This window comes from Cervus elaphus, chromosome 19, assembly GCF_910594005.1.
Source record: "Cervus elaphus chromosome 19, mCerEla1.1, whole genome shotgun sequence".
Classification (NCBI taxonomy): domain Eukaryota; kingdom Metazoa; phylum Chordata; class Mammalia; order Artiodactyla; family Cervidae; genus Cervus; species Cervus elaphus.
Genome location: NC_057833.1, coordinates 59,279,311 through 59,292,933, shown reverse-complemented (window position 1 = coordinate 59,292,933; position 13,623 = coordinate 59,279,311). Strand labels below are relative to the sequence as shown.

Here is a 13,623-nt window from a genome sequence, read left to right as displayed (position 1 = left end):
CAAGATCACTGTGACTATGAAACTCTTTGTGTCAACCATACCAAAAAAATGTTTTCTTAACAAAGTTTTCACTTTTCTACATTTGCTAAGTCCGAGCTTAAAAAAAAAAAATTAAATCCTGTAAAGACAATACTGAAGCTGATAATATAAAAAGCAAACTAGAGCAGTAATGATTATTATTAAATGCACCAGATTAACTGCAGCAGGTTGGTGATGGGTGATAAATGTGAAGAAATAATATTTCAATCAACTTGTGATTGTAGGCAGATTCAAAAGGAAAAATGAATATAATGTAATATATATTTCAATATAGAGTTGTTATATATAATGTGTATGTTCTAGCTTTCAGAAATACTGCAATGTAGTGTACTGTACTTAAGTAAGCATACCTAAATAGTAACTCATATTCTTCCACGAAGTCACTAGTACTGTTAATTAAAAAAAAAAAAAAAATCATTTTTTTTCCAGTAAAAAGAAACACCTATGGTTACAGTCACAGACTTCTTTTGGATATAGAAAGACAATATACATTTTAAAAAATAATAACAACAAAAAAGATTGCAACTGTAAATAGCCTTACTTAATGGGAGAGGGGAAGAGTCACCAAAAGAGAAGAGGAAAGAAAATGTCCTCTGAATTCTGTGAGCAGAAATAATCCACATGTCATAAAAAATAAGAAGTCACCTAATAAAAGAAAGGCATGGGAGTGGAGAAAACTGAATTCGACTGTTTCCAGGCCACCCTTCAAAGTCAGCTGTGAGAGCCAGGTCTGTTGGTTCAGAATAGTCCACTAAAGCGCATTCTACTTTAATGTTTGAGATGGGCAAGAGCCGTCAATTCTTAGAGATTACCAAAAAAGATTCTTCTGAGAGTCTATTGGTCTGCTAGACATGGTAAACAACCCACTCCTGGAAAGACTTCGGCAAAGGCCACACTGGTTTCAGGAGACACAGTTTGTGAATGATGATGGTTTCCTGCAGATGCAGGCAGGATTAAGGAAGCTTTAGTCTGGGAGTCAAATTCACAAGTGGGTGGGTGTTTGTGCGCATACACTGGGTTGCATAGAGGAAAAGAATGGAGGACTTTGAGCCACAGAAGGGCTCAGGCCAAAGTCTGTATGGGCCTTGCCTGCCTTCCCCAGTGCCCCTCCTCCACAGGAAACCTGGGCAAGAGGGGGTGCCCCAGACTGCTGTTCCCTCTTGTCTACTTGCCAGTGGAGGACATCTGTTCTACCTTCTTCTGGAGGAGAGCAGCCTGTCACTGTGGGTTCGCTGTGGATCCAACAAGCTGCCTTTGTTTCTCCTAACTCTGAAACGCTGCAAAAAGCAACAGAGTGGGCAGGTGACTGGTTCCTGGGAAGGGAGCCACCAGCCTTGAGTGCAGTGGTGGGAAGAGGCAACGGTATCTATGCACCAGGACCTGTGCCTATGTGTGCTTTGCTTGAGATGCACACATGACCAGACTACAGCAAGCACACATGCAAAGACACATGTCCACACACACGTCAATAAACCCCATAGAAGCGCAGTTGGTTAAGTGCACTCTACTTCATACAAGCATATTCAAGTTTCTCATGAAAGGGGTATACAGAAATTACTGCTGGTTGGGCTCCTTCAGAATGTCCTAAAGCCTCATTACAGACAGTGGACAGCACTAATGCATCCAACTAAGGCAACAGAGCAGAAGCATGAGATACGTGAGACCTCTAACTAGAAATTCCAGACTCTATCTTGTTGTCACTGGGGAATATGAATGTGGAACAGTTTTGTACTGAGAGCACCTCACACTGCGTGTGTACATGCATAATGTATACTCATTTACAGACATTTTGGACAGCAGCTGTGACATACTAGATGGGTTAAGTCCCTTTCATTACTAGAATCTACATATAAATTGCAATGGTTTTGCCGGGCAATAACAAACTTCTGTTGCAACAGTAGTAGAAACAGATGTCTCCTAGGGGGTTAATTTTTTTTTTTTTTTCTGTCTTGGGTGTATTAGAATCTCATTGAAGCATTTTGAATCAAGGAAACCACTGAATTTGAAAGAGGGCTAGTTAGGGACTTTTTACACTCTAATTAGGTATCTCAAAAGCCAGGACTCCAATAACTGTGGCTAGATTTTCCCTACAATCTGCAGATTGTGCTCCTTCATTGAAGATTTGAAAGTTGTGAGTTTGCATTTAAACAAAAAGCCACCAGATAAACCAGATGCTCACTGAAACTGAGAAAAAAAAAAGTTTAGCGATATATACTGTACAGGAAGAGAAAGCTTTTTGTTGAGATTGTTCTCCCTGCTAAGGAAATGATTCAACTAGCATCTTAGGCACCTGTGATCATGTTTCATGGGACTCACTATTTAGCTAATAGGATGTCTATTTTGCATCCAGCCCAGACGTATGTCACTGAAATACGATAAGAAATAGCAGCCATTCCTGAAAGCAGCCAGTTCTGTACAAGTTTGGTGCCTCCCTGTAAAGTCACTGTTTCCATAGTCTTCAGTCATGAATAGGGCTCAGTTTTGCAATAATGCAACCATTAAAAGGCAAGAAAGGGCCACGTCTTCACACCCTTCCAATCTCTCTATTTCTGTTCTCTTCCCTGGGCTTTCTGATTTAAGGCAGTAATTCTTTACTATAAGTGGCTTCCTGTGAAAATACCTTAACTGAGGTCACTTCAGATTAGATTTAGTCTGAAATTATTCAGTTTTTGGAGCAATAGGCTGGACCTGAAGAACCACTGGAATCCAGGCATTTTTGGTCAGCAGTGTGGAAAAATGATGTTTCTTGTTTCAACACAGGGCATTTCTACCCCTCATTCAGTGAAATACATAGTTGAAAAGGGACCCATGCTGTGCAGCCCTCATCTTCTACCTCTTCACCCTAAAAAGAATCCAAACAGACCCTAGTGTTCACACCATTTCCTGGGATCTATTTACGTGCACCACTGACTGCTACAGAGTCAGTGTTCTGTAGATACGCAGAGACTGAGGAAGATCTTTGGGGTGTTTTGGTCAGGTTAATCACTTGAGTATCTAGTACTAGAAATGATGCTTTGGGTTATTGGTTTCCAAGCTCTGTGTTTACAGGGACACTAAGTCACACGGCTTTCCTTCTTGGGGAGGTTGATGCAGCATCACAAATGGCAACTCTGCACAAACAGCTGTTGGGAATGTTCTCTCCAGAGCAAGAGCTCCTCTGTGCCCCTTTTTTGTCTCCATTTGCAGCCTGAGCACCAAGGCAGAGATTGTTTTGAAAGTTTGCCCCGTGCCATCTATTTCCTGGGCACCTAGGAGAAGAGCCCCTTTCTCTGCGAGAACACAGAAGGGGAAGCAGCTGCGGCCGCCCGACTGCAAGGTTGCATTTGGCCTCGGGGAGCCTGGTGCGGCTCAAGCACCCTCTTCACACACTAGGCACCGAGGGGCACTGGGCTGCCTGGCTCTTCTGTGGAATCAGGGAGTCTATTGAAATTCTAGTGGCCCCTTCCTTTTGTTTGACACCAAGTCACATGGTTGTGTCTTTAGTGTCCTGTTTTTCTCTTTATAAAATCTTTCTCTGGGGGACAAAATTGGCCATTTAAATAAAGTTCTTTTATAGTAAGTAGAGAGGTTTCTCAGAGCCAGAAATCACTCAAAAGAAAGTCTGTTGACCCTACCCGTGGAAAAGCCCAGAGCTTTCTCTAAATACATCTTGCCAAACTTCCTCGTTTTGTGATTGGATGCTTTCTGGCTTTGCATTATTGGGTGCTGAATACATTTTGCAAACCTTCTGTTCTCTTCCCCATGGCTCCCAGGTCCCTGGACTTCAACTCATGACTACATTAAATAATTCTTTCATACAATGTCTTTTAAGTCAGGTCACAACAGACAGGGCACCCCCTCTCTTCTCCTAAATTCCAAGGGCATCTCAGGTGGTGCCTACTTCTCCTTTGCACATACTGTTGGTGTACTTGGATGATGGGGGTATAGGAGGTCTTTAGGACCAGTGTGAAACTAACACACCCAGAAGAAACTTTTTCTCTTTTCATATCACAATGCACGCATTCTAACTGTTCATGGGTTAGACGTTTTCTTGGTCCTTATAGAATGTTGGGCTGATACAAAACAAAACCTTGTGACTTTTAAACAAAGAAAATTCAAGTCTTTCTAAGGCCAGGAGCTACTGTGACCTCCAAGACGCCTAGGAAGAAATGGCCTTCAGCCTGAACAACAGCGGGAAATTATCCATGACACCTACTCACGGCACAAACAGATTTAGAGCATTAGGGATTTGGGGAAGAAAACGTCTATAAAATTGTATTAAAAGCTAAAGCTTACAATTCAAACTATATAGTAAGAAATATTTTGATATAGAGACTTTCATTTCAGATTCCTTTTTGGCCTGGCTTGTTTCTCAACCTTTTCCCCTGTGTAGATTTGTATCAGATCCCTGTGTCCCAATTTCTTCCCTTTTTTGGGTTCTATTTTACTTCCTGGGAGTTAGGGGGGTAGGTACAATTATTAGCATTTATTATATTAATAGGGACAAAATTGCCAGCTCTGTTAAGATGCTACTGATGTTTTAGGGCTAGGACGTTTTATTTTTCATAAACTACATCTAAATGTCTTGAGATAAACATTCCCCTTTGACTTTTCTCCTTTCCCTTGTCCAGCTAATCCAGTTTTAAATCCTAAATTGCTTAAAAAAAAAAGGTACTTTTCCATACCAGTTCTTGTTCCCTGTACTTATCCTAAGAGGTCTTATATCTGGAACATTTGATCCCATTACATCTATTTTTTTTTCCCTGGCTACTGAAAATTTTCTTTTTTAAAAGCACTCATAACATCCTAGCATGATGTTCAAGATGTAAGAAGATTGTTGGATTTGAAACTAGAAAATAAAAAAGAATCCATGCTCATCTTCTATTCTCAAAGCAAAAGTTTTCCCCTTTCCTAAGATGTTGATGATTATTTAATTTAAAAGGAAGGATTGATAAACTAAAAGTTCCTTTATCCTTTTGAAACAGGTACAGACTGGTTTATTTCCCCAAATGTACGTCAGTTCGGAAAGCAGCTCTTTCAGAGACCAGAGTATGGAGTAACAACCCCACAGCAAGTTCACTGCTCCCCAAACTTACATCTCCAACTTCAGTCTAGCGTCTTCCTTTCTCCAGAGGACAATCTGTCAACTATTTTGGACTATGAGATGTCTGGGAGGAATATACACACAGTAAGAAAAAGCCTACTGTTATATAAACCTGGATAGCACATATCATTAAAATGATTACCTCATTAGGAATTCTTCAGGGGTCCTTCAACATTTAAAAAACAGAGAAATACTTCATTTGAAGGGGAAGGATGAATATTAGGGTTTAAACTCAACTGGAATTTTTTTCTCTTACATGTTCTAGAACAAAAGGTAAATTTTAACCCAATTGCTCAGTTTTTTTAATGTGACAAACCAGCATTAAGGCAAATGGGTCTCTCTCAGATTTGAGAAGCAGATAGCTGAATGTGGTCCATACTGGCATCCAGGATCAAGTTTCTGGGGGTCCTATAACGTTGTCTACTTTGCTAAGATTTGAGTAAGGACACCATTTTAAACCAGCAACTGTCAAATAATTCAAAATATTTTAAAGTGGCTCTTGACTTTCTTCCATTTGTAACATATGCTGAGTGATTTCATGTCATTTTCCTTTAGATTACAAAGATCTTTTTTAATGTCAATTTTTTTTTTTTTCTGTGTTACATCATGGGTTGAATGACTTGTTTTTCAAAATATCAAAATTCTATGACATGGTTAATTAACTAATGCTCCCTCTGTTGGTAGTAGGTGGAAATACTGGAGTCTAAGATAGCTACTTCAAAAAGCACAATTAGCAAAAGAAAATGGACTTTTTCTTATTTCTGAAGCTATTTTCCACCAGCTTTTAAAACAGGTCAGTTTTGGATACATAGTTTGTGGTAGGACTCCTCTTAGAAATCACAATGGGTAATACTTAAAGGTCAGTTAATCATCCATGGCTACATTAAAATTTCTAGCAAAATATTTACTGAATTAAGGACCACAGGACCAAATCAAACTCACATATACGCCAGTTGCACTAACCTTACTAATTATCAGCAAAAACTTATAGAAAAGATACTAGTTAACCAATTCTAAAATGATGAGTAAAACCAATTAAGCTATTATACAGTTGCTTCCCTTGAAAGATTTCTCCCCATTTGTTGCACAGGTTTTTTTTTTTTTTAAATAAATAAGTTGCTGATAGGAAAATTAAATGAAAATGCAAAGTAATTTTGAAACTGAGATATACTTTTCCTTCTTTTTTTTTTTTTAAACTACAGTTTAGTGTTTCTGCTTTGTTTAAAGATTTACTTTCCCCCTTATATATATTAAAATATGCCCAGCAGTGAAATCACCTTTGGAGTTTTTATAAGGTTTAAGAATTCCTATGTTTGAGTTGGAATCCCTTTAGAACACTGTCTATAATGGGAAAATCTCTATTCTGATACCTTGATCAGGACCGAGGAGAGAAATCTCAACTAGGAAGAGAGAGTGGCATCTAAGATGATGCGATGAATTGGTCTTCCGGATGATGGATGTTGCCCATCTGGGAGATTTTTGTTAGTTTCTTTAAAACCTTACCAACAAGCAAGGATTGATAAGGCATCTAAAGAATAATCATCTTATTTAGCCCTCTCAACCAGGGTGGGAACAGAGCTGATCTTTGAAAGGAAGAAAGTGATTGTGGCATTGAGGCATCCTGATCTGCAACAGGCTTCTGATAATGCTGCTCTCTATAGTTGTGAAGGGTGAGGAGGGACAGCAGAGTTTCGTGAACTCCTCCTCCTGGCTGACCACAAAAGGAAAGGACCCATTTGTCAAGACCTCTAGAGTACTAGTGTTTCATCAAAGAAAAAACGTAAAGTCAATAGAAATTCTAGAATCACAAGATCTCAATGAAACTTTCAGAGAAGCAAGAAATCTGTTTCTGAAAGATAAAGTCCCTCCCGTGAAAAAGAACAGAATTCTAGATGAATTGGTGAAAAAAATAATTCAGTGGAGCAACATAAGCTTGCTAAAAGTTGAAAAACTACATATCAAAATACAAAGCAGCAGTTCAAATTACAGCAGGGATGGGCTGGCCAGAGGCCCTCATCAACTCAGGCAATACTTAAAATAATAAAAATTAAGAAAAATTTAAAAAAATATGAAGAAAATATCCTTCCTCTCTTTCAAATATAACTTTAATTGCCTTTTATTCTTTCTATCTGGAAGCAGTATCGCTAACCTTAACAGTCTTGACTTACCAAAAAATATATATATGTGTGTGAAATAAAAGAGAAGGGATTGGTGGCAGTGTATGCAAAACCAAAATGAAAAAAAATTACTTTTAACAATATCACTTTTTTTGTATTTTTTTTACACAAATACTGTTGTAAATATATTAAAAAAATCAGCATTCTATCTGGTAAATGTCACTTTTGCCCCTCTATAAAATTTTGAATTAAAAAAGCCTCAAGAACTTTTTATTATTCCCCCCACCCTCCATTTCTCTTTCTTTTTCTCTTCCACAAGAATATATCCTGACACTTTTTTTTTTTTGCAAAGATTGTTGGAAATAATCCTTCTCTTGTACCTAGAAACGTAGGTGCAAACCTCTGATATCTTTGTTTTATCTGCATTCCTGCCTTTCATGAAAGTCCCTCTTGATTGTGCTGAGGCTGGAGCTCAGCGAAGACACTGAATAAATACGATAGCCACTGTTGCTTGATGCTTGTCCAAGTCTTCCTGGCTTCTGCTGAAAAGGGGGTGTGGAGGAGGTGGGCCAAGGTGTGTGGACTCAGCAGAATCTTGGGGAGAAGCCGGCCATTTGTCTTCCCCACACCATCAAACCTACACCCCCTCCCACCCCCACAGCCCTTTTTATGGAAATCAGACAACCTGGTAGGTGGAAAAGAGCAGGGCCTTCACTCTGGGTTTTCAACCAGAAAGTGATATATTCCACAGTTTAAAATGGTTACTGTGAAGTCCAAGTGGCCAGAATTGTGAAAATGTCCACTGAAACACTGCAAGCGGTGTACTTAAAGACAGTAGGCCTTTTAGATTTTGTTATATATTTTTGTAGTGCTCTTCACAAGTGAAAAAAAAATTTTTTTTTAACTTTTTTTTTTTCTAAAGATTTTTTGTAAAGAAGGGTTGTATTTAGAGGCCAGTAGCTAGAGATCCAACCAGTGGACCTCCAAAGCACTACCAGGCCTTAAGGCCACCATCCAAGGGAGACTGGGAGAACTATTACTCCCCCTGAGCCTCCGGAAATGTAATGTACCAGCAGGCAAAAAACAGTTCTTCATGTAGTACAAAATGAAATGAAACAAAAACGAAAACAGAAAGTAAAAACGAAACCAAAACATTTCTTAAATTCTAGTGCCATAGCTTTTTTGTTTCTTTTTTGTTTTGTTTTGTTCATAAGAAGGAGAGAAAGATACTACTTATCCATCAGACACGTGCATCCTCATGTGGTCGTTGAACTGCTCGATTTGGTCAAACTTTGCTGGGCAGACGGAGCAGACATAGGTGGTCCCCTCCGTGCAGGCCACCACCCCTGGGGGGCCAGCGCGGGACCCTGGGGGTGTGCCCGCAGGAGGGGTCCCATTGCTGGCACTGTGCAGGGCCACGTGTCGCTCCAGGAGGGTCTTGTGGGAGAACTTCTTTTTGCAGATGTAGCACTCATAGGACTTCTCGCCCCGGTGGAGGCGCATGTGCACATTGAGGGAGCTCTTCTGGGTGAAGCGCTTGTTGCAGATGCTACACTGGTACGCCCTCACTCCTGTGTGTGTCACCATGTGCTTGATAAGGTAATCCTTTAAGGAGAAGGAGCGCCAGCAGATGCTGCATTGGTGGGGCTTCTCACCTGGCCACAGGGGAGAGACAGCAGAACGGACGGAGCGAGACACAGCCAGGGAGGGAGAACAAGAGACAGAAACACAAGACAACAGAAAACAAAAACAGAAACATTAAAAAAAAAATCTGATTGGTCAACGGAGCACCCCTAATTGGAAAGATCCAGTCCTTCCTGGCCTCTCAGGTTCTGAGAAACCTTGCTTCAAGGTGCTGCCAGGAAAGTTTAGAGTGCTTCAGGTCCCCATGCCAGAAAATGGTTCTCTTGGAAAGCTACATGACATTCTCCAGTAAAAGTCTTCTAAGATCCTTCTGTGGAGAGAGCAAGTGCCACTTCAAGGGGGTCACTTTCAATGCCTTCATTAGCTGTATGTCTGCTATTTGCATCATTAAGTACATAAGAAATAAGAGAGAGAAAAGTTCTTTTGGAAACATAGGGATCTCTAGAATCTTTGGGAACTAAGGATGGTGGTGACATAGCTTGCCTCTCTGGAGACAGTAATCATTTCCAGTATTTTGTCTAGTAAATGCACTTGTGCCTGGATCATAGGTCTGGAAAATATTGGTTTTTGTAGGAATAAGTCATTCTAAAGAGCTATGCCTTTGATTTTTTAAAAAAATCTATTTTAGACAGAAATCTTCCCAAAAGGTAAATTTAGAGAGTTAATTGGTTATTCTGTCTAGACTGCCCTGAGCTGCAGATTGGCCTTGTCTTGTGTGGAGGTTGAGTAGGTGGTAGATAGCATGATGATCTCAGAGTCAAATGGTCCTGTTTAAATCTAGGCACCGAGGCACAGCCTGCCACTCTGATGAATCTCCAAATGCCTCTGAGGTACATAGTTCTGCTTACCTCACTGTGCTGGTGTTGACATAAAATACATATGAAATCGCTTTGCAGACCACCAAGAGTGGTGTGGGAATACTCGGATGGTGTTCTTATTACAAGACTATCCATCCCTCCTCCACCATTAAATGGTTCCATACGCTTTTTTTGAACTCTTGGGTCAATTTTAAAAATAGTTTTCTCTTTCTTTGCTCTCAGTGTGTTGGCTGAAACCCTTCTTTCTCCTCAGTTTACTGCTTTGGTTTGCTCTTGGCTTAGAAACCAAATGATAAAACCTGTTAAAATCTGTAATGTAAATAAGAATATTGTCACTGAATGACCACACGAAATAGTCTTCTATAAGTAACATCCATGGGCCTGTAACATCTCTTTGGATAAATAGAGACTTGTTTTTGTTGGTGCTGTTTGCCTTCATCTCTGCTTTTGGAGGGTGAGTTGAACTACAATATGGTGTTTCCATCTCTCCCACCTCACCACTGACTGCCCAAGGCAGGCAGCCAACACAGAAAGTCTGTCCGTGTACCCTCTCATTGTTGTGTGCTGTTTAATCACTAAGTCGTGTCCAAACACTTGCGTGGGTTGACATTTCCATGCATGTGTGCTAAGTCGCTTCAGTCATGTCCAATTCTTTGCAACCGTATGGACTGTAGCCCGCTAGGCTTCTCTGTCCATGGGATTCTCCGGGCAAGAATACTGGGGTGGGTTGCCATGCCCTCCTCCAGGGAATCTTCCCAATCCAGGGATTGAACCCACGTCTCTTATGTCTCCTGCATTAGCAGGCAGGTTCTTTACTACTAGTGCCACCTAGGAAGCCATTTCCATAACCCAACCTAAAGCCTGAAGCCTCTGAAACTCTTCGGTTAATATTTCAACATCTGAACAAGGCATCAGGGTAAGAAATCTAGTTCTTGAATTTTAGTTAACTTCCATTTAAAATATGTGCCTTGACTGTCTTGCCATTTTTTTCCATCATGAAACAGAAGAGGTTTGGTGTGTCCTAGTGATGACGGTGAGGAACACAATCACATACATGCTGACTGTGTGCCAAGCTCAGGGTTAGTCCTTTCTATTCATGATATGTTTTATGAAACTTTATCTCACTGGAAAGCTTTTTCGATGTGTTTGTAAACAGAAAAAGATATGTTTTGAAGCACACGATCCTAAGAAATGGCTATTTGGTTCAACTATAACTCCACAAATTTCTAAACCAATTTCGTTGAACTTTGAAGTTTTTCCTTTAGTTAATCACAACCTTTTTGGCCTGGCTTTCTCTCTGCTCTGCTGTCTTCCAGTTTTCCTTCTCTTCATCTTTATGTATGAAACAACATGAGCCATAGGGTCACAGGGATAGAAGACTTTCACTTTTAGGCTACAATGGCAGAGTTTAGAAGCCTTATTCCTACATGAAGAGTTCAATCTCTGCATGGTATTTATATAGGTACATTTTTTTGAAATAAGAGATTCCCTAAGAGAAACAGTCATGCATGTTATTTTTAGTTGGAACATTTCTGTCAGCCGTAAACATGCTTGGAACTCAAGCTGGTCTTTGCCATCCTTGTGCTTTCAGTACACTTTCTAGAGGCTATGACAGGCCGGCCAACTATCTTTTAAAATATGTCCACCTGTCACCTTTAATGGGAAGTGTGCCTTCTTAAAGTTCCAGATGGTATTTTGGCTGCTAGGAAGTTGAAACTTGGTTTGTGTTAAAAATTCTCCTGCTGTTTGAAACTTTCACCTTCTTATAGTGTATTTTTTTCCTCTAGACAAGGTCAGTGATGATGGCTTTTTACTTTCACACCTTTCTAATCTATCAGTTGGTTCTTCACAGGTGTCGTCTCTCCCTCCATAGCTTATATATGGATGTTGTTTATATGCACCTTGTGCACTTAGCACCAAGGTTTGGCCGTTAATTATCCATATCACCCTGGGTTTTCTAAGTGTTTTCATCTCTATAGGTTTGTTCCCCTTCTGTAAGTGAGGAGTTGGACCAAGCACTTGCCACCTTCCTTTGCAGATTTAGTGGCCTTCTGTCCACCATGGCCCACGCCCCAGAGGACTCTGGTCCAGGTCTTGTCAATGTGTGACCTGAGGGCAACTTGTTTAAATCACTCAAGGCATCAGCAGTCCCACATTTTAAATAGGACAACATATTCTGCCACAGAAAAAATGGTGTGGTAGTTAATGAGGAAAAATGTTTGCAAAGCACTTGGGAGCTCCATACAGGAAAGTGCTCTGAAATTATTCAGGTGCCTCATTGGCAGAGCATAGGCATTCCAGGAACTGCCTTACTAAATAGGGTGCATTTTCAGATTAGTCAGGTGTAAACAACTCATTTCTTTATGTTTGGATTTGAAACAGTATCACTCACTAGAAATGAGTGATTCTTCCCCATTTTTTTTCCTGCATGTTACTTATAGCGAACCCCAACGGCTTTCTACATTATACATGAAATGGATGTGGCTGGTGTTGCTTGGTGCTCTTGATGTGGAGAAATGAAATTAAGATGAGTGGTAGCAGATGGCTTTCTGGGTCCAAGCCTATGGCCAGGAATGGCAAGTCTGATTGGTTAGAAAGGGACACAGAGTACCAGGCAGACACTGGGATTAGACACAGGATGAGGAAGCTCATATAAGCCCCTGCACTTTAAAATGATCCATTTTGGGACCATACAGATGCTGGAGTGAGATATGAATTCCATTTCCTTGGATGAATGACCTGGGCATGTTACTTCACCCTTGTAAGCCTCAGTTTCCTTATCTATAACTTGAGAATAATACAGTAAGCACCTGTCTTGTGAAGGTATTTTGAAAATTAAAGCAATAAGGCACTTTTGCACAGAGTATGTGATCATTTCAAGAAAAATTCAACTGTTCCTTTCAGCACAAAGGAACTGGTGATAAATGAAATCAACTGAAAAATGACTTGCATGGCATGAGGAAGCCAACTTAGGATTTTGCAAAAAACTATTTCAGATAATCAATAAAGCAAGTGATTATACTGTAGCTATGCAATTCAGAGTGAAGGGTCTAGTCCAGTCTCAGCTACATATGCTAATGGAAAGAAATGGCACCATGAAACAAATGCCAGCAAAGCGACAGAGGATTTTTAGCAAGCAGCAACTGTACTCTAGAGGCTGAAAAACCAGGCAGCAAGTGGTGGAACAGAAGAGGAGGCAGTGTCCTTTATGATTCTGTGTGTGTGTGTATGTGTGAGAAGGGAGGAATAGTGAATGCATATATTTTTCTCCAGTTTCGGATGCCTGCTTTCTAAAGCATCACTTTTCAACTCCTTCTTGTGGACTGGGGCTGACACTCTACCATGACTGACAGTGAGAAAAAAAAGAGAGGAAGAAAGATATTTTTAGGTTAGAGGGTGCAGAAGGTCTGCCTAAAATTTGAGGCTGAGGCATTCCAATTCTGAAGAGCGACCTCTGAACTGGGGGCTCAGCAAGAATCCATTTATTCTGTGGATTCTTTTTCATTCTAATCAGGCTTTTCCTAGGCTGCAAAGAGGACAGTGACTGCTGTTACTGGACATTTTTTTGAAATACTGTTCCCATCTAGTTCTCGCATTCTCTCGGCCTCTCCATCATTTGCTCTGGCATACACCTTCCTTCAGGTGAGTACAGTGTGGGGCAGTGTACAGAAAACGTGGTGTTTGCTAAGGGGGCAGAGAGCAGGGAGGGATGAGTAGGTGCAGGAGGAGGTGGCTACTACCAAGGAAAGCAGAAGGGGTCTTGGAAATTCCAAGTCCTCTGAATGGGGACAATCAAGATTGGAACAGAAAGGGGGAAAGGTCCAGTGACAAGAATGGAAGGTGCTCAGATGGAGTCATGCAGAGCCTTCACTGGCTGAAGAATCTGCTTTCCACCAGAGAGGTCTAGTTGGAGGGGGACATT

At 40.6% G+C, this 13,623-nt stretch overlaps 1 protein-coding gene across 43 annotated transcripts in view; it reads right to left on the bottom strand.

The window, feature by feature from the left end:
* Positions 1-334: 334 nt before the first annotated feature.
* Positions 335-13,623, bottom strand: part of ZBTB20 (zinc finger and BTB domain containing 20) — an 848,937-nt gene continuing 835,648 nt past the window's right edge. For all 43 annotated transcript variants that reach the window (XM_043874099.1, XM_043874083.1, XM_043874098.1 and 40 more), the window contains one exon: positions 335-8,894. In XM_043874099.1, the coding sequence (XP_043730034.1) occupies positions 8,473-8,894 (422 nt within the window). In that variant the 3' untranslated portion in view covers positions 335-8,472. The remainder of the gene's footprint in view (positions 8,895-13,623) is intronic.